The following is a 22,153-nucleotide window of genomic DNA, read 5'->3' on the forward strand; positions in this document are numbered from 1 at the left end:
CGGAACTTAATAGATGGGGTTTTATCGTCGATCAAAATTGCACAGAAAAAATTGTGTGAGTGTACATGTTTGTGTCAAATTTTCGAACCCAATCGAACACAATTCAATATAAATTAAGCTTAAGCTATATTCTTCTAGATCTGATTGACAAACTTTATGAATGACAAACTTTACTCTTTCACGGTAAAAACACCAGTAAAAAAATGATAAACATTGTTGGTGTAGAGCGATGGATTATGACAATTGATATCTTTTAGGGGTTAAAAAAGCTTGAGCCATGCCAAGATTGGTCTCTACTCCTTTAGGAGTTTAATTCAAATTTTCAGATGAGCATCCCGTCATTTTATATACCCCCACCCCCTCTCTTCCTTGGGAACTCAATCACATACATGTACATGTATGGACTTCACCGAAAGCTACTAACTTTATTGGGTTTGATCAAGTTAATTTAATAGCCCTTTTTACAGTTCCCGGCGCCATATTGGAATAGTAACCGCCCAGACATCAAAGCGAGGCTAGAGTTGACCCGCGCCTGAGCGAGAAGAGAGATTACAGTGAGGATTCGGCAATAGACCATTTGCATTATGACGTAAAAGCGCAAAGACTTCTGGTAGTTGTAGTTAGGTTCGCGGGAAAACACCATTTCTGCCTTATGATTGGCTAAGGGCAGCCAAGCGTGAAGGTGGACATCCAAGACTTTTATTTTGATCTGAAGTTGTATACGCTTTTGTTGCTTCGAAATTTGTTTATTACATTTATTTTTTCAGTCACCTGTCAAAAATACAGAAAACAGGATGATAGCTTTGGAATGAAAATTGACTGAGTTCTGTGTTTTAACCAAGACAGACAAATGTTGTTCGTGTTCAAGTAAGTTTTTCATATGTATGGCGGAGTTGACTTGCTAGAGATTCATTCATCGCGGCCGACAACTTCTCTTCGTAAATAATTTTAGCCTAATATCACAGCTCCAAAAAAAAGCGCACTGGAAACAGATTGCTTGAAAGGACGAGTCGAGGATATAACTAAATTTGTGTGGAATCAAGTGAAAGCAAGGCAAGCCATTGACTTTGTTCTTAATCGATTTTTAGACGTTCAACAAACGATCGCTTCCATCGATCGATCACAGGTGAATTAATTCTTCACTGAAAAGCTTAGAAAATTTACCATATATCATGATTGCTCGGCTGGACGGTCAGTTCAATTTATTTTTACAGTGTGACAGAGGAACGAGTCAAATAATTTTCCTCGTTCAATCGAGCTTCATCGATGAATCATGAAGGGTCAATCATAAAGGATTTTCAAGCTGATCAATCAAAACTTCCCTGTGCAGGTGAATACAGATCATTTGTTTTTATCTTAAAATTGTATTTTTTCGTCAAATTAGAACTGTAATTGCAATATTCTTCAGTTTAACAAAGAAGTTTTCTTGTTTTTGTACTGGAAATGTCAACTCGTCGAGTAGCAGTTGTGGTTTCAATCCGAGCGAGGGCCGTGCGAGCAAATATAATTTTATTTCCATAATCTTGTTAATGAACGATTACTTATGCGACTCGAAAGGTGAGCCTCAAAGATTTTTACGAGTGTAGAAATCATGTACTGTGCTCCCCCATGTTTAGAAAGGGTAAAATATTGCGTCTTCGTATTTTATTTGAAAATACCTGGTAAGCAAAAAAATTAAGAATTTAACTAAATAACCGCGCGACTGAGACTTGGAGGAAACACTCGTTGAAACTTCACTACAAAACGCAACCCAGCAAATATACAATTTCTTGCATAGCTTTTTTTCATTTTAATGGACTTGGTTTTTTACTGAGAGGTTGTTTTTTTGCCCTTTAAATGAAGCCACAAGGACGTCTTCTTCGGTGAGAGTAATTTTCTTTATCTCCATCACGATTTTTTTGGGCAAGCGAGCTTGATGACGATTCAAAATTTCCCGCGAACCTAACTACAACTACCAGAAGCCTTTGCGCTTTTACGTCATAATGCAAATGGTCTATTTGCTCGTCTTTTTTCGCGTTTTTCAAAAAATAATCGAAAGTTTCAATTCTAATATTACTCCTTCGTCATCTCCTAAGATGTAAGGAAAATATTGGACCGCTTTTGGCTGTAAAAAAGGCGAGCGAGCTTCTCACGGGTCTTCACTTGTTTTGGTTTCCCAAGGAGATCCAGCGAAGAAATCCAAGATGTAATCTGATAAAGCGCCAGCATGGTAAGGGAAATTTCTTCGTCTTTAAAGCAAATGTTCTTTACTCAGATTATTACAGCAAAGGATATATACACAAAACGCCTGAGTAAGCCGGTGGGATTTACGAAAGGTTTTTAATGTGCAATGTTTACAAAACTTTTGTTTACTTGTTTCTTTATATCACTGAAGTTGATGTTGATAATATTTTACATCAATAATGCTCTACTGTTGACAAGTTTACAGTGAAATAAATATCCCAAGTCAGGAAATTATTCCCAATTTTGCAAACGGTGTTTTTTAGTCGGGTAGATTTTTGGTATTTTTACAAGAATAAATTTAACAAAGAGTTACTTTTAGATAGAGTTTAATATTAGCTTAGTAAAATAAATTTTTAATATTATCTCATAGGCGAAGAGCTATCCTAGTAAACATGGATTGTGATACAATCTAAAAGGAGTCCCCCAGATAAAAGAAGACACAGAGAATCGTCTACTCAAGAAATGGAAAGACCACAAGCAGAGGGCAAATTGTTCAAGAGTTGAAAAAAGTTTTCACAGTTGAAATGACTGCATCAGCTATGCAGTCATTGACTTGAAAGTTTTGAAATAAGTCATTTATGATGGTGTTTCTAAAAAGCGCTTTCACAGTTCCTGATGTTATAATAAAAAAGTACCCACCCAAACACAATGGTAAGGCTTTATATGTGATGCAGGAAAATGAGGACCTTGCATTACTGGTAGAAGCTTCAAAGTCTAAAACTTTTTATGATCAAATTTAAAATAAATCATTGCTATTATTTTACATGTCCAGGTACAACTGTATTTGTCCTTTATCCTTGCCTCATCCTGGCCTCTGTTTAGCCTAAGAATAAGGTGGGGCCCCGGGCCCCTCCCCTAGATCCACCACTGTGTTCTCTATTTTGGAGAGAAATCACTCAGTTTTTTACACCAAATTCTTGTTAAGAGGCAAGAGACATTTCACCCCTGAGACATTCCTCAGAAGGGTGCAACAAGAGAAACTCCTACCTCGATAATGGCTGAGTTTCATATGGACACTGTTCTTGTTCGTAATGAACCAGAGTTCCACCCAGCTTCATGATTAAAGTTTAAAGTACATCTACATATAAAATTCCCTTTGGCATAGTAACATAATTCATCTTAATTCCGTAGGAAAAGTGGAAATTTATATTTTTTAAAACTTGTCGAAGGTCCATCAATGTTTGGAATAGTTTACCAGCAGAAGTCACAGGGCCCGGACACACATAACATAAATGCACACTTATCCTCCAAGAAACATTTACTTTATTGTCATGTTAAAAGAATAACTCATCTAAAACATAACATCAATATTTTCAAAACTACATGTTATGATGTAGGACCTATATTTTTATAGCTCCCCACTTTTTTAAAAAAAAAAATTAAAAAAAATTGTTTATTATATAAATAGGTATTGACATATTTTCCGGTTTTAGTGAATAAGACCCATGAGTGGTCAACCCTTTACTGTTCGGGAATGAACAGCCTCAAAATTTCACCAAGTCAATACATACACATGTATATTAGAGGTGATGAAAACAAACAGTAATTAAATTTGCCCTGAATTTCAACCAAATTCTCCTAACCACAACTGACGAATGCATAGAGACCAATAAGTTGAGAATATATGCATTGCTAAATTATGAAGATAAAAGAGTTGCCTTCTTAACTCTTCTGGAGAAATGATTCATGCTGGGTTATCACTGAGGGACCATTAAACTACCCCCGCTGTTGTGAGGCTGAACCCTAACTTTGCTTGACATTCAACCAGTTTTTTCAATGTGCATTATTTCCTTTCCAGCTCAATCAGACTAACCATCAGGTGATTTATAAAGTGCAATAATACTGCTGGTTGATGACAAAAAGGGATTCCCTTTGCTTTTGCATTTTAATTTCTTGAGTAGAAGTTTCTCTATGCCTTCTTTTAACTGGGGGCTTCCTTGTAGATTGTTTCACAATCCTTGTTTACTGGGATAGCTCTTCACCTGTGAAATAATATTAAAACTTTATTTAACTAAGCTAATAACCATAACTTTATCTAAAAGCAACTCTTTGTTAATAATTAGTATCTTAATTTGTTATTCTTATAAAAATACAATACCAGACTCAAGAATAAAAATAAAAAAAAAACAGTTTGCAAAATTGGGAATAATTTCCTGATTTGGGATATTTATTTCACTGTAAACTTGTCAACAGTAGAGCATTATTGATGTAAAATATTATCAACATCAACTTCAGTGATAAGAAACAAGTAAACAAAAGTTTTGTAAACATTGCACATTAAAAACCTTTCGTAAATCCCACCGGCTTACTCAGGCGTTTTGTGATAATATCCTTTGCTGTTATGATCTGAGAAAAGAACATTTGCTTTAAAGACGAAAAAAATTTCCCTTACCATGCTGGCGCTTTATCAGATTACATCTTGGATTTCTTCGCTGGATCTCCTTGGGAAACCAAAACAAGTGAAGACCCGTGAGAAGCTCGCTCGCCTTTTTTACAGCCAAAAGCGGTCCAATATTTTCCTTACATCTTAGGAGATGACGAAGGAGTAATATTAGAATTGAAACTTTCGATTATTTTTTGAAAAACGCGAACAAAGACGAGCAAATTGCCGAATCCTCACTGTAATCTCTCTTCTCGCTCAGGCGCGGGTCAACTCTAGCCTCGTTTTGATGTCTGCGCGGTTACTATTCCAATATGGCGCCGGGAACTGTAAAAAGGGCTATTGATTGAGCACTGCAGTTTTCCACAGGAAACAGGGTGTTCTTTAGGCATCGGAGATCGGAGAATTCTCCGGCTAAATTTCAAAGGCCTGTACCTATTTTTTATTGAGATGCAGAACCTTTAAAAACATCATCTGGTTACTTTACACTATTCTCCTCCTATTACAATTCTTAATGAAAACCCTGAGTATAAGGAACCAGTTCCAAAAAGCAACACAATATAATTCAGTGCTTATTTCTTCTTGTAGAAAAAAGAAGCTGTACGCAGACTATCGCAGGGTTCTGGAGCAGCTCGGGATCACAGTGCTACTGTGTCACAAGCTCCAGGGCAGTGGCCTCAACGAAGAAAACTCTCAGGTAAAATAATAAATCAAACTGTTCTTGGTACAGAGGAGGACTGGGATTTGGGCAAATTTTCACTGGGAAAATGGGATTTAAATCTCTGGGACTGGTAATCACAAGCAAAAAATCAAAAGAACTGTGAATTGGATTTGGAAAATCATAAAAAAACAGTAGGAAATGGGATTTTGGGCAAAATTTGGGCTGGGAAATGGGTTCCGCCCCCCTCCCCCCACCCCCCCACACTCACACCCCCCAATGGAATCCCAATTAATTTTCTTGAACCTCCAAGGAAAAGGAAGATCGGTTTAAGAAGTCAGGTATTAAAAAAACTAGGGGTAAAACTGCAATATTTGACCTACATGTAGGGAAGGGTTTAGCCATCTCTGGTTTGAGTTATCAGGAGGCTTGGTAAATCAAGGGTTTAAGAATTCCGGATTCAACTGTTTTTTGTTTGGGCAAATGTCTTGCTGTAACCACAGCTAAATGTTAGCATGGACAAACACATTGTACTATACATGTATCTATAGAATCTACAGATTCCCGTGCACAGCAAGTCTAACAGAGTTCCATTATCAGATAACACTTACTGTTACAAGTGGGGTGCACCTGTCCTGTGCTGTACATGTTCTTTTGTGGTCCATAATGAATTCTTTTGTTTCTGTCTTAAAAGTGGGAAAAAATGAGTTTTCCCAATAGGTTTCTTGTTGTCTTTAGTTATTTAACAAATTGCCACGATGCCCAGATGCATTGTAAGGTCAGAAAGTCCTTGCATTATCCTGTGATACATGTATACGTACATGTAGCTTGCCAAGACCTGTCCCACTTCTTGCAAAGTGCTGCATTTACTACAATATTATTTATCTACTCTACATGTAGCTCATTCTCATCCCCAGAGCCACTTGTCCCTCTTAGCCAACAAAGCCTGGGGCACAAGGAACAAGTAGCTCTGGGGACACATGATTTGATTGGCCAGATTTTAAACTAGCCAATTGGATCAACCCTTAAAAAATCCCTTACAATAAAACGTTTTGAAATGGTTGATCCTATTGGCTAGATTACAATTCCGTGTTAAAATGTCCAGAGCCACTTGTTCCTTGTAACCCAGGCTTTGCCGGCTACGAGGGACAAGCGGCTCTGGGAACGAGAATGCATGCAGCTCTTAAAATTTAAGAGCTGCATGCTCATTTTGTGGACAATTTGTTGAATAATAAAACAATAATCCTGCCTGGATCTTGCAGTATTTTCTGATTTTAGCCAGCTCAGCCTAGCTATGCCCTTGCCATCCACGTTTCAAGCAATATTCTGTTTTTCAACAAGGTGTTCAACCTTATCCAGGCCTTAACTGAGCAGACCTGACTTATGCACAGCATGAGCATGATTAAAATTAAAGTAAAATTAATTTTGTTTCTGCCATGCCCTTTAGATCAGCAACAAATGCAGAGACAGCAGCCAGGCATAGCGGGCCAAAGACCAGCCAAGAGAAGCCATGCTAGTCCACTTGACCGTGATCCTACCGCCATTGGTAACACTACCGAACCAAAACTGGTTAAACCTGCTGGGACAGCAAGTTTTAGTTTTGACACTGCACAAACGTCGCTGAGTAAAGAGACATCACAGTTTACACACACCACAACTGATACGTCTTCAACAGTTTCTGTATTTGGGTCTGGTTTTTCTGCGCCTGCATCCAGTTTTCAACAAAGTACAGGTTAGCTTGTCAAGTTCTATGTTACTATTGACTACATGCAGGGATTCAGAGCTGTGCTCTAGTAGAGCCTGGGTGCAACAGACAGCTTTAATTTGTCTTTGGGCAACTTGTACAATGTATAACTTGAGTGAAAGCTTTTAAGAGCTGGGCACCCAAGATTTCTTACATACATGTAAGAGCTTTCGGGCACCCTGCAATTACAAGTATACTAAGAGCACAGCTTTGCGATTAATCACATGCCCTCTGGTCATCCCAGAGAAGTGGATTTTCCTGTTGGCCAAGTAAGTTTGATGCTGCTTGCATAATAAAATTATTGTCCAAACTATTTTTAATTAATTTTTTTGTTCTCACGGGGGCAGCCTAGTAGCATTCAAAATATTCTTGTGTTGTAAGATTTTTCTTTGGTTACTTTCTTTTTTGCACTCACTGTCTGAATGTCCAGCAAGAATCGTCTTATATATCAGGCTTAACATTTATTTGCATTTCACATTGTTTGCGCGTGTCTTCAAAAAATTGATAATTATAGCTGCAGCTTGATTTCTATCTGCAAATTAAGATTATACAGTATCTTCCTTTACATGTAGATATTCAAAGATAATGTTTTTCATGGTTACAGTGTAGGTTGCCTTCCACTAATTTTACACAGTTTAGACCAAAATTCTGCGAAATCACCGTTTCGTGATGTTGCTCCTTTAATCATTGATATGGACTTACACAACAGGTGTTATTAATGTTTGAACAATTTTTCTTTTCTCAGGGGAAGCTAGTACAGCAACAATACCTGCATCCACCATAAACGTTTTTGGGTCAGGGTTTGGGAAGAGTGAATTGAACACAGACGTCTCTTTGAGTTCGGCATCCACTAGTGCACCAACTAACATCTTTGCAACAGTTCCCCAGGCATCGTCCTCGTCACTTTTGCCGTCTCAAGGTGCAAAACCTGTTTTTGGCTCAGGTTTTAGTAGTCGTGTTGCATCAAGTTCCTTTGACACATCTACAGCAAGCACTGGCTCAAGTATACTTTTCAATCTTGGTGCAGCGGTGAAACAGCCATCCTCTGCCAGTTTAACATTTGGTGGTTTTGGCAACCTTGGATCTTCTGCTTCGGCAGAAGTTCCTTCAAGTAACATTTTTGGTAATGCTAGTGGAAGCGAAACAACTGGTAACAATGCTGCAAAACCTTTGACATTCGGAATGGCGAAGCCATCATTTGAAGTTAAATCAGGTGCCACGAAACCTCTGTTCCCAACATCGCAGTCTAGCTCAGCTACATTTGGTGTTAGTAATGTGAATAAGCCACAAACAGGCACAACAGGAATTTTTGGCCGTGCATTTGCCGCAGCGACAGGAGTCCACAAAGCAAAAGAAAACAAGGAAAAATTAGCTGAGGAGAAGATAAGAGGCTTAGAGACCTCAACTTTGACAGCAGTGGTCATCAAAGATATTCCTGAGGCTTACAACAAGAATGCTTGGTTGAGGAGGTTTTATTCAAGGTTTGGAGAGGTGACAAAGGTTGTGTGCAGTGCAGCTAGAAAGAGTGCAACGGTGGTTTTTAAGACACATGTAAGTACAATCATGTACAGTTCCTTAAGTTGCTTTTAAACTGGACTAGCTTAGGTACATGTAATCCTGGACCCTAATTTGGTGATTTTTAGTCCTTTTTCGCTGAAATCAAAATGTCATTCCAATATCAACTACATGTAAAAAGCTAAAATTAACAAATAAACAATTTTAACCTCTCTGCACACCAAAGGGTTGTACAAAAATACAGAACTAACTAAAAAGCATATGAACTGAACAGTCAAACACCAATGACCTTGAAATATTTTATGAGGTACAGGTACAGTACTAGTACCGCTCTAATGTGAGTTACCACCGTCTCGCGAGATGTGTCTCGTTTCTCGCGAGATGCGTCTTGTTTCTCTCGAGAAGTTTCTCGTTTCTCGCGAGTGCACTGCATGGTGTGACCTACCCTGTCCGAAATGTCTGTAACAGAGGAGTGCATAAGGAGAGGCCATTCTTTAAAATGTTTTTTTTTTTTGCATATAACAGCCCTTTGCATTTAAATAAAATTATAACAATATACATTATATTTATACTAAACAGTACTGTACTGTAAAAAATAGTTTCTGGATGTGCTTTGTTTAATTTTCAGGAAGCTGCAGAGTTAGCTAAGAAGAAAGGCAAGATTCTGAGACCTGGTTTGCCTCCAGTGGCAATTTTCTGGAAGCAGCAAGGAAGCCGGAGGAGTACGACTTCAGGTATGGGGTCATCAAGTCCACTGTCCTGTATTATTATCAGACTGTTATGTTGTTTATCTGCTGAAATTTTTGGCCTGTATCTAAACCAATAGTGTTCCTCTCGGAGTTGTACATGAACCATATAAAGTATTTTTTATAAAAATTGGGTGCCACTGTTTTTTGCACGAAAGATTACCTAGTTTTTCATTGGTGTTTATATGATAAATAAGTTTTAGTTTTACCTTGAGTACATTAGAGCCCTTTTTCTTGAACCTCAAAAGGAAATAGAAATTGATTTGAGAAATCAGGAGTTTAGGAAAATACATGATTTAAGTTTTAATTAATTAAAATTAATTTAGTTTAGCGAAATTTGTTTTTTAATACGTCTTTATTCCTTTAGTCAGTTTTTATTTTTTTGTTTTGTTTTTACAGAAAGCGATCAACAGACTCAACCAAGCCCAGACATTGACAAGTCAATTAGCAAAAGACAGCTTAGTCCAGACAAAAACAGAAAAGTTTCTAAACAGGTATTTTTGGTGAATAATAAGGGTTTTAGTACATGTTTATTTAAAAAACGCCTGTGGCTGGGTGCTTATTTCCATCTCTACCTTTAGTAAATTAATTCCCTCAAAAGGTGCTGTTTGCTGGTGTATATATGTATGTAGTAAAAATGCAATCTATTTTTCTACATGTAGGCTCAATCAACAGAGGAACAAAGTGCACACAGTATAAAACGTTTAGATGTCCTGAAGGATGTTCAACAATGTATGTAATCACTATTAATAATTAATAATTAATAAATAAAATAATGCATGCATTAATTTCTGTCAAAGTAGAAACAATGTATAAATTATACATGTACTGTAACAATAATTATTCATGTAATGTATCAAAGTCAAAGGAGTGTTTCATCAAAATAGTTTCCAAACACTGAGAAGAGAGTTAAAAATATTATAGGCAGTGGAGTAATTTCGATAAACTTCAAGGCATTTGGACATCTGATGTCATATGCTGTCTCGAGTGCTTGATATAGTCATAATAAATTATCTTTCCAATCAAAACTAAAACTAGGGAGAAGACAGAGAAATAAAATTGTCAAAATCTAACATAATTGTATCTGTTGTATTATGGTTGGCTAGGTACATGTACATGCATGTGCACAAAAAATAATGTTGTATAATTAATCTGTTGTTTTTTTTATAATAATCATTTGTAACAGGAAGTCTCATTTGTCATCTTGCAGATAAGAAGTCAGTACAACCAAGTGAAAGTGCAGGGGAAAAACTTCAAGTTTTGGAAGAAATTGACAAGAAACTCAGACATGGTAACATGCAAATTTTGTGCAAAAATGTAAAGAAACTCTTTTATTTTCTATAGTTCTGGAAACCCAGCTTTCAACTAGTACAGAAATCAGTACTAATTATTAATACTGTGGCTAAATGAAATTTAGGCTAAGTTAGACTCAAACCAATGCTGGTCAGCAGCACGTTGGGGTGAGGTGGCCTAATGGTTAGCAACTAAAGACACTTTACTCTCACAGTGCCTCTCCCCACCCAGGTGTAAAAATGGGTACCGGCGAATTTACTACTGCGGGGTTACCCTGTGATAGACTAGCATCCCATCCAGGGGGGAGTAACAATACTCCTAGTTGCTTCATGCTAGGGAAACCGGGATAAGCTCCAGCAAGTACATGGGCCACTTGGCTCAGACACAGACTTTACCATTACCCCACGCCTTCCACCCTTTCATGGGGTAAGCATTGGATTTGGTAAGTATTTGGTTGGTAAGTATTCCACTGATTCTGTCAGTGTTACAGTGCCTGGTGGTTCCTGCTCTTAAGGGTTGCCATGGATACCTTCACATTAGCCTGCGTAGCAGGCGTCTGTGTACGTTTTTAGCGCGTTCAAGAGTGCGCGATCGTGAGAAGGCCGCGCAAGGCGCCTTTCGCGTTTCCCATACGCGTGCTCGAAACTACTGCGCCTGCTACGCAGGCTACCTTCACATTTGTTTGAAAAGGATCCAGTACCATACCTAAACCACCATTCCCCAGGCTCATCAGTTATTCCATATAATTATTGGTGATGAGTTTACCAGTACAGTAATTACTGTAGGGATAATTAAAATTCGCTTTTGAAAGTAATAGCAAGTTTTTACTTATTCAATGTTTCAGTATTTAAAAGGTCATCAAACATCACATCAGCAAAAGCTGTCGTTGGAACCTGCAAAGACATGTGTCCAGAGAAGGTACAGAAAATACTGTTAGCAGCTGCTATTAATCAACTGGTTCTACATGTAGCTCAGCAGAGAAATAATTTATGGAGGTAGTGGGTCCCTAATGGCATCATTCATGTGCACTCTGTACTGTACCGTGGCCAACACAGACAGTAAATTGATAGCAGTGCCAGGAAACCTCCATGGGTGTGGGGGGGGGGGAGGTAGGGTGGGGGCTGAACCTCCCCTCCCTCGTACCTTTTACTCAGGCTGCTTTCTGGACCTTTAACTCCCACTTCCTGTCCCTTTCCATATTGCTACCCTCCCTTTTCCCTCATATCTATCAGATGGTGAAATATAATGAAACGTCGCAAAATTTTAGTTGTTTTCTCCACTTCCTGCCACTGTAGAAATCCCTCTTCCCACCCTCTCTTCTCCTGCCTCCTACCCCTGTTCTTTAGGCTCCCCACCCCTGCCTCCTCCACCTCCTTCATTAGGACAGTCGAGGCTTGCAGAGGATTGACTAAGTGAGAGAGGAAGGGAGTGAGTCTGAGAAAGCTAGCAAGTGAATACTAAGTGTGTATGGGATATGACAGGTGGAATGTGGGAAGGGCCGGGAGGTAGGGACAGATGTGGCTACAGGGGAGGTAGCGGGTCGAGAGTGGGATGCTGTTGAGATGGGTACATGTATATCTTCAGAAGTCCTATTCACTTGTCTTATTATTTTACAGGAAAGGTATATGCGAGAATATCAGAGACGACTGAGTGTGTTTGAATCTGTTCCTGGCACAGGAAGCGTTGTAAGTACTCTGACCTGTCACAAACTCGGGATGTGTTGTGTTATGAATCTGTCATTGTTTAAGTTTTAAGCTCCAGTATGTTGCATTTTTAGAAGGTAGACATACATGTACCATTGTACGTCTGGTCTTAATTAGACTTCAGCCAGAGCTCAAACCATGATCACTTGATCCAGTTCAGCATATCAACCCTCCAAGTTTATTTTTTTCCCTAGTGGCCATTTGGCCACTGATTGCTTAAGTTTGGTCGACAGTGAAAAATTTTAGTCGCTAAATCAGATTCACGCTTTCAAGCCTTCTTCTCAATTTTAGTCGCCAGTCTGGGGACTTCCAACTTAGTTGCCAGCTCCAAAATTTTAGTCACCATGGTGACTAAAATGGTCTTAACTTGGAGGGTTGCATATTTTAACAATTATTCCACGAGCGTGCGTTGGATATGGGATGGTAGATAGCCAACAAGGCGCATAGCTCCGAGTTGGCTATAACGATCTTATATCCAACAAGCCAAAAAATGCCCAAAGAATTGCAATATTTGAGCTCCCCAGGAGTTTTCGTTGACGCGTTTCGGCTGCCATATTTGTGCTCAATGGTATATGAGCTCATAAACCATTGCGTGTTAACCAATCAAATCACAGGAATTGCAATAATATATACCATTGCTAGTTTTTAATAATAATCATAAGACCACTATGCCACCCTCCATTTCCCTTAAATAATCTACACTTACCATGTGCATGTAGCTTGAGAGGATGAAATCTCCTATCTCAGACATACATGTAATATTATAATATTAATCTATTATAGGCTGCGGTGGTGAATAGTACACAATAATTATTTGCAAATCCAAGTCTTGCGAGGTGGCAGGCTTGAGACTTATGTCTTTCCTGCCAACCCAAGACTTTCTTAGCCTTGCAAAAGATTTCAAGCAGCAACTGAACAAAATGTCAAGAAATTAAGACCCCCAAAATATGACACAAATTCCACAAGACATTTTTTGAAGGGCCATTTGGCACTCATTGTATTAAATGCATGCAGCTGTTCTTGCACCTTAAAAAGTAGCTTACCCGTAATGATTCGATTTAGCACCCTCCTTTCAATTAACGCTCCCTTCCAAATTAGCGCCCCCCTTCGAAAGTGTTTGTGTCAATAAGCACCCCTGTTCCAATAAGCGCCCCCATTCTAATAAGCGCCCTCATTCGTATAAACGCCCTATCAGTCTATTGCGGATAACTACCCCTACTACAGTCATCAACATCGACCAGATAAACTCATGAACATTCACCATATTGTACATGTATATATTTACTGCTAAAATGATCAATTCTTTTAAAAGTAATTGAACTTTCAACAATTCGTTACTGTTACAGTTTCTGGACATTTGGTGTTTTCTCAAAAAATGAATAAGCGCCCTGTCCCGAATAAGTGCCCTGTCTCGAATAAGCGCCCCACCCCCCCCCCCCCCTTGAAGTGCCAAAAGTAAATAAGCACCCCGGGCGCTAAATCGAACCATTACCGTACTGTATAATTATACTTTTTGTGGGAGGCGCGGTGGCCTAATGGTTAGCGCGCTCGACTCTGAGTCAAACGGCCCGGGTTTGAGGCCTGGCCGGTGCGCTGGGTTGTGTTCTTGGGCAAGACACTTTACTCTCACAGTGCCTCTCTCCACCCAAATGGGTACCGGCGAATTTACTGCTGGGGGGTAACCCTGCGATGGACTAGCATCCCATCCAGGGGGGAGTAGCAATACTCCTAGTCGCTTAATGCTACGGAAACCGGGATAAGCTCCGGCTGTATGAGCCTCATGGCTCGGACACAGACGTTACCTTTTTATAATTATACTTTAATAATATGATTATTTTTGTCTTTGCCCCACAGGATGAAAATCCTCAAGTTGACCACACCCGTGCTGTCAAAGAGTATGACAGATCAGCTGCTGACAAGGTAACCTGCTGCCTTGCTATTAATTTTGTTATTAATATTCTATTTCTTGGTCAATTGTAGCCTGATTGTACTGTATGTCTCTTTTAAGTGTTATATGGTACATGTGTGTACTTACATGTATTGTTGCTCTTTATAAATTCTGACGCTGACTTATTTGAGCGTAAACAACGCACACAATGTACTCAAGACGTTTCGACCGAGAATCTTCGGTCTTCTTCGGTTGTTAACATGGCAGAAAAAGCAACAGCTTTTTTAACGGTTTCACATTTGTACGCGTGCGCGAGTGACTAATACAAGTACACGCAAACGCTGTGCGAGACTTCTATACATCAGGGACGTCTATGTGTTCATTTCCCGCATTCTAGTCCCTCTGCGAATGCCATGCTTCTAAGAAAAGCCTCTTGTGGTAATCGCCTTGTCCACCACCGAGGCATGATTGAAATCCATATCATGGCCAAACTTGTTCGCGTGTTGCGCGATCTTAGAGTTTTTGTCGCAAACACAGACTGCTATTTGATGTTCCTTAATTCGAGTAGCTAACGCTCTGTCCATTTGTCCATAATAGGTAAAACTGCAGTCAAGGCAGTTAACTCTGAAAACTGCAGTTTTGCCTATTTACGTAGTACATGCATTGTGCTTGTGTGCAGTTGTACTTTGTATAGAATAATTAAAAAAATTGCATAAAAAGGGCAAGTGTTAAATTTGTTAAGAAAAGACTTTTTTCGTTATTTTCTATTATAGGAAGATCCATTACCTCATGAACTTCGCCCTGTCCCTGTTCTGAAGATGACGATGGATTACTTAGCAACAAATATTATGGACCAGGTCGAGGGCAGAGAAGGGGAATGGTTTGATTTTGTCTGGAACAGGACAAGGGGGATCAGAAAGGTAAATGTTATAAAAAAGACCCTCAGTGTTGGAACTGATCCTTTTAGGAGCAAATTAAACCAAATCTCCCCTGTTGAGCTCTAGCAATGTCCCACTAATGTATTGTAGGCCATTAACTCAGTTTAAAAAAATACAAACTTTTATATGCTTTAAGAAATCTGCCAAAAAATAAATCTGACTGGTTCTCCCACTGTTTTCTATTCACTGATCAATAGAACGCATTTGTGCATGTGTGTCTCTTAAAAGTGAAATTAATTTTTATTCTTGACTTTTGGTTTAAAAATACAGAGAATATAATTGTAGGTTTTGGACTGCAATCCTTTAAAATGTCTACTAAAACAATTAGAATACGATTGCCCTTGTTTTGTGGGTGATAGTCAACTCAGCTGTGCCTCATGGTTTTTTTTGCTCAGGAATAGAAAACTCAGACTTGTAGTCTAATTGTCAAGTAAATTTATTAACTGCGCTGCGCAGTTCTTGCTCTGCACGGGGTTTATTATTATTATTTTTCGTTTTGTCGGTGACCTGCACCAAACCTCCACTCGGTCAGGCTCATGTCACGCCATGTTCAGAAGCTACAAATCAGTAACAAATGGAAACATTTTCTTATTTTTTGTCTTTACAAAGAATGTTTAGTGTGAAATATTCGATTTTGAAGCGTTTTATTCAAAGGAAATTCTAAGTTTTCATGCGTCGAAAGAAAAATATATTTCAGCGGGCCAGAATCTGTGAATAAATACCATTACGTTGGTGTAAAAGAATGTGCTGACATGACAAGTTTCACTTTCGATCGGCTAGACCTCGAGTCACGTAATTTTTCAAAGCTATTATCAGCTACCTTTCAAATCTTTGCGAATCCATTAATCTTTACTTACAAAATTCAGTGTGAAGTATTTTGAAGCGTTTGAATCGAAGAAAATACTAAAATTTCACGCTTTAAATAAATACGCTTTAGCGGGCAAGAATTTACATTTATTTACATTACGTTTGTGTCCTGGAATGTGCTGGCGTTAACAAATTTTTACTTTCACAAGGCACTGATTGGCAAGAATCACGCAATGCTCTGAAAGGTTTAAATCTGCTACAAACGGAAACTAAACAAATCCTCTGGTGTAAACTTAGCAAATACAGTGTATATGGATTTTTTAGCGTTATTTATTTTTGGAGCTGTGTCATCTATAGGATATCTGAAATCTGATAGAAAACCACTGAGACAAACATGCCCTGACTTGCAAGGGTTACGTCATTGCTAAATTAATTCCCTGGGGAATTCCCATTCAGCAAAACACAGGTCTAGTGTTCTTCTCAAATTTGATTTAATTATTTGCTACAATATTCCATTTTCGGAGCTGGTTATTCAATCTTTAAACGGTAATTCAAGACAACACTGGATGCTGATTTAAAAGATTTTTTTGTTTCACGGATCAAGATCGTGGGAATTAAATTTGGCCACCATTAGCATATAAGAAAAATGTTTAATTTCGGATGGAACTAGTCAACCATGAAATGTCACGCAAGGTGTTTTCTTACCATCTTGTTTGTCAGTCGCAACATTGTTCGACGCAGGAAAAGGGGATAAGGGGAGGGGAGTGCATTTTTTGTTCCCCCCACATGGCTCCCCTAAAGTGCTCACGAGACCAGCGCAGTTGTAAGCTCTAAGAGCTCTTGTTTGTAATAAAAAGACAGGCAACGGTGAAATATACCATTTTTTTCATTTATGCAGCCAGGTAAAGTTACCTGTAGTTACAGGTAGTAACTTGTGGGAGGCGCGGTGGCCTAATGGTTAGCGCGCTCGACTCCGAGTCAAACAGCCCGGGTTCGAGGCCTGGCCGGGGCGCTGCGTTGTGTTCTTGGGCAAGACACTTTACTCTCACAGTGCCTCTCTCCACTCAGGTGTATAAATGGGTACCAGCGAATTTACTGCTGGGGGTGTAACCCTGCGATGGTCTAGCATCCCATCCAGGGGGGAGTAGCAATACTCCTAGTCGCTTAATGCTACGGAAACCGGGATAAGCTCCGGCTGTATGGGCCTCATGGCTCGGAGACAGACTTTACCTTACAGGTAGTAACTTACTACCTTGTAAGTAATACCTTCCAGTCATATTCAACCACTGACAGCTCTTAGTGACCACCTTGGGGACTATATCTTACAAAAAATAATGTGATTGCATTTTTATTTTTTTTGTCTTTTTGCCTAGGACATTACTCAACAGCACTTGTGTGACCCTGGTTGTGTTGATCTTGTGGAAAAAACTGCAAGGTGACTGACCATGTATAATTATTGTATTAATTATTACCTTATTATTACTTATTTTCGCGGGAACTTAATTTCGTGAAAATGGAATGGGCAGATTTCGCGGGTGTTATTTTTCAGGATTTGGCCAAAAATGCGTAACTAACATAAAAAATATGATAGAAAACGTTGAAAATAAATTTTCGCAGGGTCTTTTCTTTTGCGATTTTTTGAAAATCGCGAAAATCGCCAAAATTAAGTCCCGCGAAAATAAGTAACAATGAGGTATTAAGGTCTCTAGCCTTGACCTCCCACGAGTGACTGATCAACATCAAATTTCTCTCTATGATAATCAATGCATAGTCAACCAGATAGGTGATGAGGAAGAAAGAAAAGTATCTTTTAATTAAGTACATTGCCTTAATGTAACTCTTTACGTAAATATATAGGTTCTCACTAGAAAGATTTCAGGAACTCGCGAGATCTGGGGTAAAATTGCAGTATTTGACTGAGTGTTTAATCCAGGATTAAATTAGCATAAAATTTTGGTTTCAGTTCTATAACTTTTCAGCGAGGGTTTTTGTTTATATTTTCTGCCCTCCAGTTTTGAGCTTGACTAAGTCGTAAAATCCACAAAACAAAAGAAATGGAAAAGGGAAGGCATTTATTAGATACGAGGCGTTTATTTGAAAGTGGGCGTTTATTAGATCATTTACGGTACTTTTAATATACGGTATAGGACAATAATTTATTTTCAATTGGGTGTCAAATGTAATCCGTACCGGTAATTGCTTTGGTTTTGCCTCACTGCTCTCTGTGATTTGTCTAAAAATCTCGTGCCACTTTCTCAACCAATCAGAAGCAAAATCCAAAACCAATCGTGACTTCCTGCGGATGTTTTCCACGCTTCCTGGCGGTTATACGAACTTCAAGTTTTGATTGGTTCACTGGGTTGTCTGTGTCCTTCGTGATTGGCCAGTGTGATTACTTTGGTTTTGGTTTTACGACACTCAGTTGGAAAACTGCTCTAATCAGTAATTAAAAGTAAAATAGATTATTTGTGCTGGGGATAAGCATGACTAAAAATATGTAATTTTTGTTTCAGGTTTCATATCGTTTGTGCTCATATTCTGTGTGAGGCAGACATGAATTCTTTTGACGCAAAGATCAATACTGAGAATTTGACCAAATGCCTGCAGACATTGAAGCAATTTTATGGAGACCTTTATAAGGACAAGGTAAGGAAAAATAATTAAATACATGTAGCTATTATGAACTAAGGTTTTTGTAGCAGTAATTTAAATTAGCCAGTTTTTCGTGTAGGGTATAAGGTGAGGCGTGTATTGAGGTCCATGGGGAACATTTTGGATTAGTATATACACACTCAGTGATCTTGGTGTTTCAAGCAATCTGATTGGTTCGCTATCTCGGGCTAATGGCCGGCGTAAACCCGCGTTTCGCCGGCGTTTCTGAATCGCATTTACTAAGAATACAAGAAGATGCTGAACCAGAAAAGACAAAAAAAGGCTAAGAAATTTGGCCTGATGGTTTTCAAAGTAAGAGAAGACTACATACAGTATTTCGCAATTTGCAGTACAATGTCCACACAACTCGAGTACTAAAACGATAAACAATTGCTTACCGTCAAGTCGCTATTCGCCCGGCATCGGCAGGAATGAATACCGCAGATTTATCGGAAGCAACATCAAGTGTTATTCACCCAAGATCCTCCACAAATATTCAGGAAAACGTCTTTGTGCAAGAAAACATCCAGTTTTCACCACAGTTCTGCACACATTCAGTATAATCCAAACTTTCAGGTGGATCCTTCGCCAACTGCTCTTTCAATTTTCAATTTAAGTGAACTTCAAAACCTTTGATTCAACGGTCAAAATGTTTTGCAAGTAGGTTTTTGATTCAGATTGCAGGTTTGAGTGGTGTTAAAAGGACCATTTTGCTAGATTGTGACGAGGATTTTATCGAAGATAAACTAGATTTGCCGTGTTTGTAGATTCTGTAAACTGTTTCGCGCATGTCGGTTAGTGCCGCTTGTATGTACGTTTTCCACGCATGAATTGAGAGGTCAATTAAATCGACTTTAAATGGTTTCCTTCTGAAAACTTTGAGATCGCTTGTTGTTGAGATCACTTTGTGTGTATATACTAAAACAATTATTCTTTGAAATCTCGGTAAATAGCGGCAGAATATTCACCTCGATTTCAAAGAATAATTGTTAAATAATTATCGATTTACGATCCATGGTACACACATGTAAGACTAGTATTGTATAGTGTACCTGTTGATAGTTCATTTTAAATATTTTAACCATGAAATTTATACATCTATTAAAAATGTTCTTTTTGTACTTCAAGGGAATAACATGCCCACAAGAAGCAGAGTTCCGAGCTTATGACATTTTGTTGAATTTGAATGAAGGCGACATTTTGAGGTAAGCTGACAACTGTGTAATGAATTTTTCCGCGTGTAAACTTTTTTCTTTAGGTTATTCCCAATGCTTGAAAGGACTGACTATTTTGCCCATACGGTGACACAACACCATGACCCAACCGAACAAATCCAGACTTTTCGGTCCATTCGACCATTATTTGTTTTGAAGTTATGCTTCATTACTAGCAATTGAACTTCATCCTTGCCTGTTTTTTCTTGCAGGGAAGTTATGACATTTCGAGATGAAGTCCAAAAGTCGGCCGAAGTGAAGTTTGCGATGGCTGTTTTCCATGCTTTGAACAGCAATAACTTTGTCAGGTTCTTTCGACTTCTCAGGTATCAATCTTGTTTTCAAGTTTTTGATTGAGTTCTGCTTTAGTCCGGTCTTACCTAATTAACTGTGCAGTACATTAACCTTTTATCTTATTCTGATGAAGATTTTTTTCTTTTTTCTTAGAAATGCGAACTACCTCAGTGCTTGCCTTTTGCACCGCTACTTCACACAGGTAGGATGTTACTGAATACTGGTTTCTCTGTGTCATTATAGTTACACGTATGTTTACTTATAAAATACAAATGTTTGAACAATGTAAGGCCCGGTTCAGACGCCGATCTTTTCATGAGCCGAACTTAATTCCTTGAATTAAGTACATGAAAAGATCGGCGTCTGAATCAAATTAGATCGGCTATTTCAATTTGGAACGGCTCACCCGTTCTTTTCGCCTGGCTTGGCCAAGAATTTCGCCTGTGAAACGCCTTTGGAACGGCTTTGATTCAGACGCCGTACTTTTCATGTGCCGATCCTAATTCATAAATTATTATAATGTATTTTGACTGGTTTTATTGGAACTGTATTAGGAACGGCCTCGGAACGGCCAAAAAGTACGGCGTCTGAATCAAAAGGCGTACTTTTGTCAATTTGGGTCGGTCCAAATTCGAATTGAGTTCGGCTCATGAAAAGTACGGAAGTTCTTCCAAGGAACTAAACCAACATCTCTACCTCACCCTGTCGGGAACAGAGGATTTTTATAACTCTTGAGAACTCTAATTTCGCTACATCATTTGTACAATACGCTTTGATCAAAATATCATGACATGCTCTTTTAGAAATGTAACACACAGTGAAATATTTTTTACAGGTTCGCAGAAGAGCCGTCCAGACTTTAAACCACTCTCTGAGCATAACTAACAGGACAACTTCATTCCAGCTGAAAGAGCTGGTAGACATCTTGGCTTTTGAAAGCGACTCTGAGGTACCGTGTGACTTCATTTTTCTAATTGCGAAGTGGGTTAACGTGGCTTTGTCACAGATTTTACTAGATTTTTGAACAGCCGAAATTCATATTTGTGTCGTAGGAAACCTAAAAATAATGGTCAATTTTATTTTAATTGAAAGTTGCTATATTAGAGCACAAAAACTGTTAACAAGCATCTTTTGCTGCAGGTGGCTAGGATGGAAATGGATTACAACTTGAAAAATTAACGTTTACTTATTTAAGTTGTCACGCGTCTTCAAAAAATCCATATTTATAGCCGTAGCTAGATTTTTGTCTGCAAATTAAGGCTATTTCATCCTTTAGATGTTCAAAGATTATGTTTTTCATGGGTCAAGTTGCCCTCCTCTAATTTTAGAACAGTTTAGACCAAAAATCTGCGAAATCCCCGTGACTAGAGCTCTCCTTTAAGGACATTCACGCAAAAATCGTTCAACATTTATTTATTTATTTTGTCCGGCGCTCTTTCTCAAAAATAAACATTATTTTTTTATTGTTTTTTAACAGGCTGGTGAATTTTGCACATCACATGGTCTGACCGTCTCTGATGGATGTGTGAATTTTGCACGGTCTTCATTTATTGAGCCTGAGAACAGGCTTCCGGTGAAACGAGCTTGGAGGCTGATAGAATCTAAACGGAACTGCTCCATTGGAGAGGTATGATCTGATGTTGACTAAAATAAATAAATAAAATAAAAATAAATAAACACTTGTTGCAAAACCATACACCCACAAAATGTTACGTTCGTTTACATTGGCGTGCAGTGTTACGAACATAGCCATAAGCCATGAGTCTTTAGTGGAAGAGTTTAAAAGGAAAGTATCACGGCGATTTTGTGTAATATCGAAAACTAAGGGCGCGTTCGTTTGGGCATATTCTGGAATAAGAATATATTCCGAAATAGAAATCCAAGTATTCCGAAATAGGAGAAGCAGCCAGACGAACGCTAACTCGCATTATTCCAATAATTCTTATACCAGATTGATCCCAAACGAACGTGACCTAAAAAAAAAACACATTTCAATGCTAACGGCCCAGGTTCGTTATTAATTACCACCTAGTGTACTTAAACTGTCGACAAGTGTCTCTGGCTATTGATTCGACGAGTGTTTTTGGCGATTGGTGAA

At 38.6% G+C, this 22,153-nt stretch overlaps 1 protein-coding gene across 5 annotated transcripts in view; it reads left to right on the forward strand.

The window, feature by feature from the left end:
- The window catches only part of LOC144665184 (germinal-center associated nuclear protein-like), a 60,817-nt gene that overhangs the window by 275 nt on the left and 38,389 nt on the right, over positions 1–22,153 (forward strand). For 3 of the 5 annotated variants that reach the window (XM_078526357.1, XM_078526359.1, XM_078526360.1), the window contains exons 2-19: positions 5,192–5,300; positions 6,709–6,993; positions 7,751–8,556; positions 9,149–9,254; positions 9,666–9,760; positions 9,929–9,998; positions 10,477–10,557; positions 11,404–11,477; positions 12,176–12,244; positions 14,117–14,182; positions 14,924–15,070; positions 17,269–17,330; positions 18,409–18,541; positions 19,676–19,752; positions 19,974–20,087; positions 20,209–20,257; positions 20,891–21,004; positions 21,533–21,682. In XM_078526357.1, the coding sequence (XP_078382483.1) occupies positions 5,192–5,300; positions 6,709–6,993; positions 7,751–8,556; positions 9,149–9,254; positions 9,666–9,760; positions 9,929–9,998; positions 10,477–10,557; positions 11,404–11,477; positions 12,176–12,244; positions 14,117–14,182; positions 14,924–15,070; positions 17,269–17,330; positions 18,409–18,541; positions 19,676–19,752; positions 19,974–20,087; positions 20,209–20,257; positions 20,891–21,004; positions 21,533–21,682 (2,607 nt within the window). The remainder of the gene's footprint in view (positions 1–5,191; positions 5,301–6,708; positions 6,994–7,750; positions 8,557–9,148; positions 9,255–9,665; positions 9,761–9,928; positions 9,999–10,476; positions 10,558–11,403; positions 11,478–12,175; positions 12,245–14,116; positions 14,183–14,923; positions 15,071–17,268; positions 17,331–18,408; positions 18,542–19,675; positions 19,753–19,973; positions 20,088–20,208; positions 20,258–20,890; positions 21,005–21,532; positions 21,683–22,153) is intronic. The other 2 variants (XM_078526361.1, XM_078526362.1) reach the window with 2 other exon arrangements.

This window comes from Oculina patagonica, chromosome 9, assembly GCF_052425735.1.
Source record: "Oculina patagonica isolate OP01 chromosome 9, crgOcupat, whole genome shotgun sequence".
Lineage (NCBI taxonomy): Eukaryota > Metazoa > Cnidaria > Anthozoa > Scleractinia > Oculinidae > Oculina > Oculina patagonica.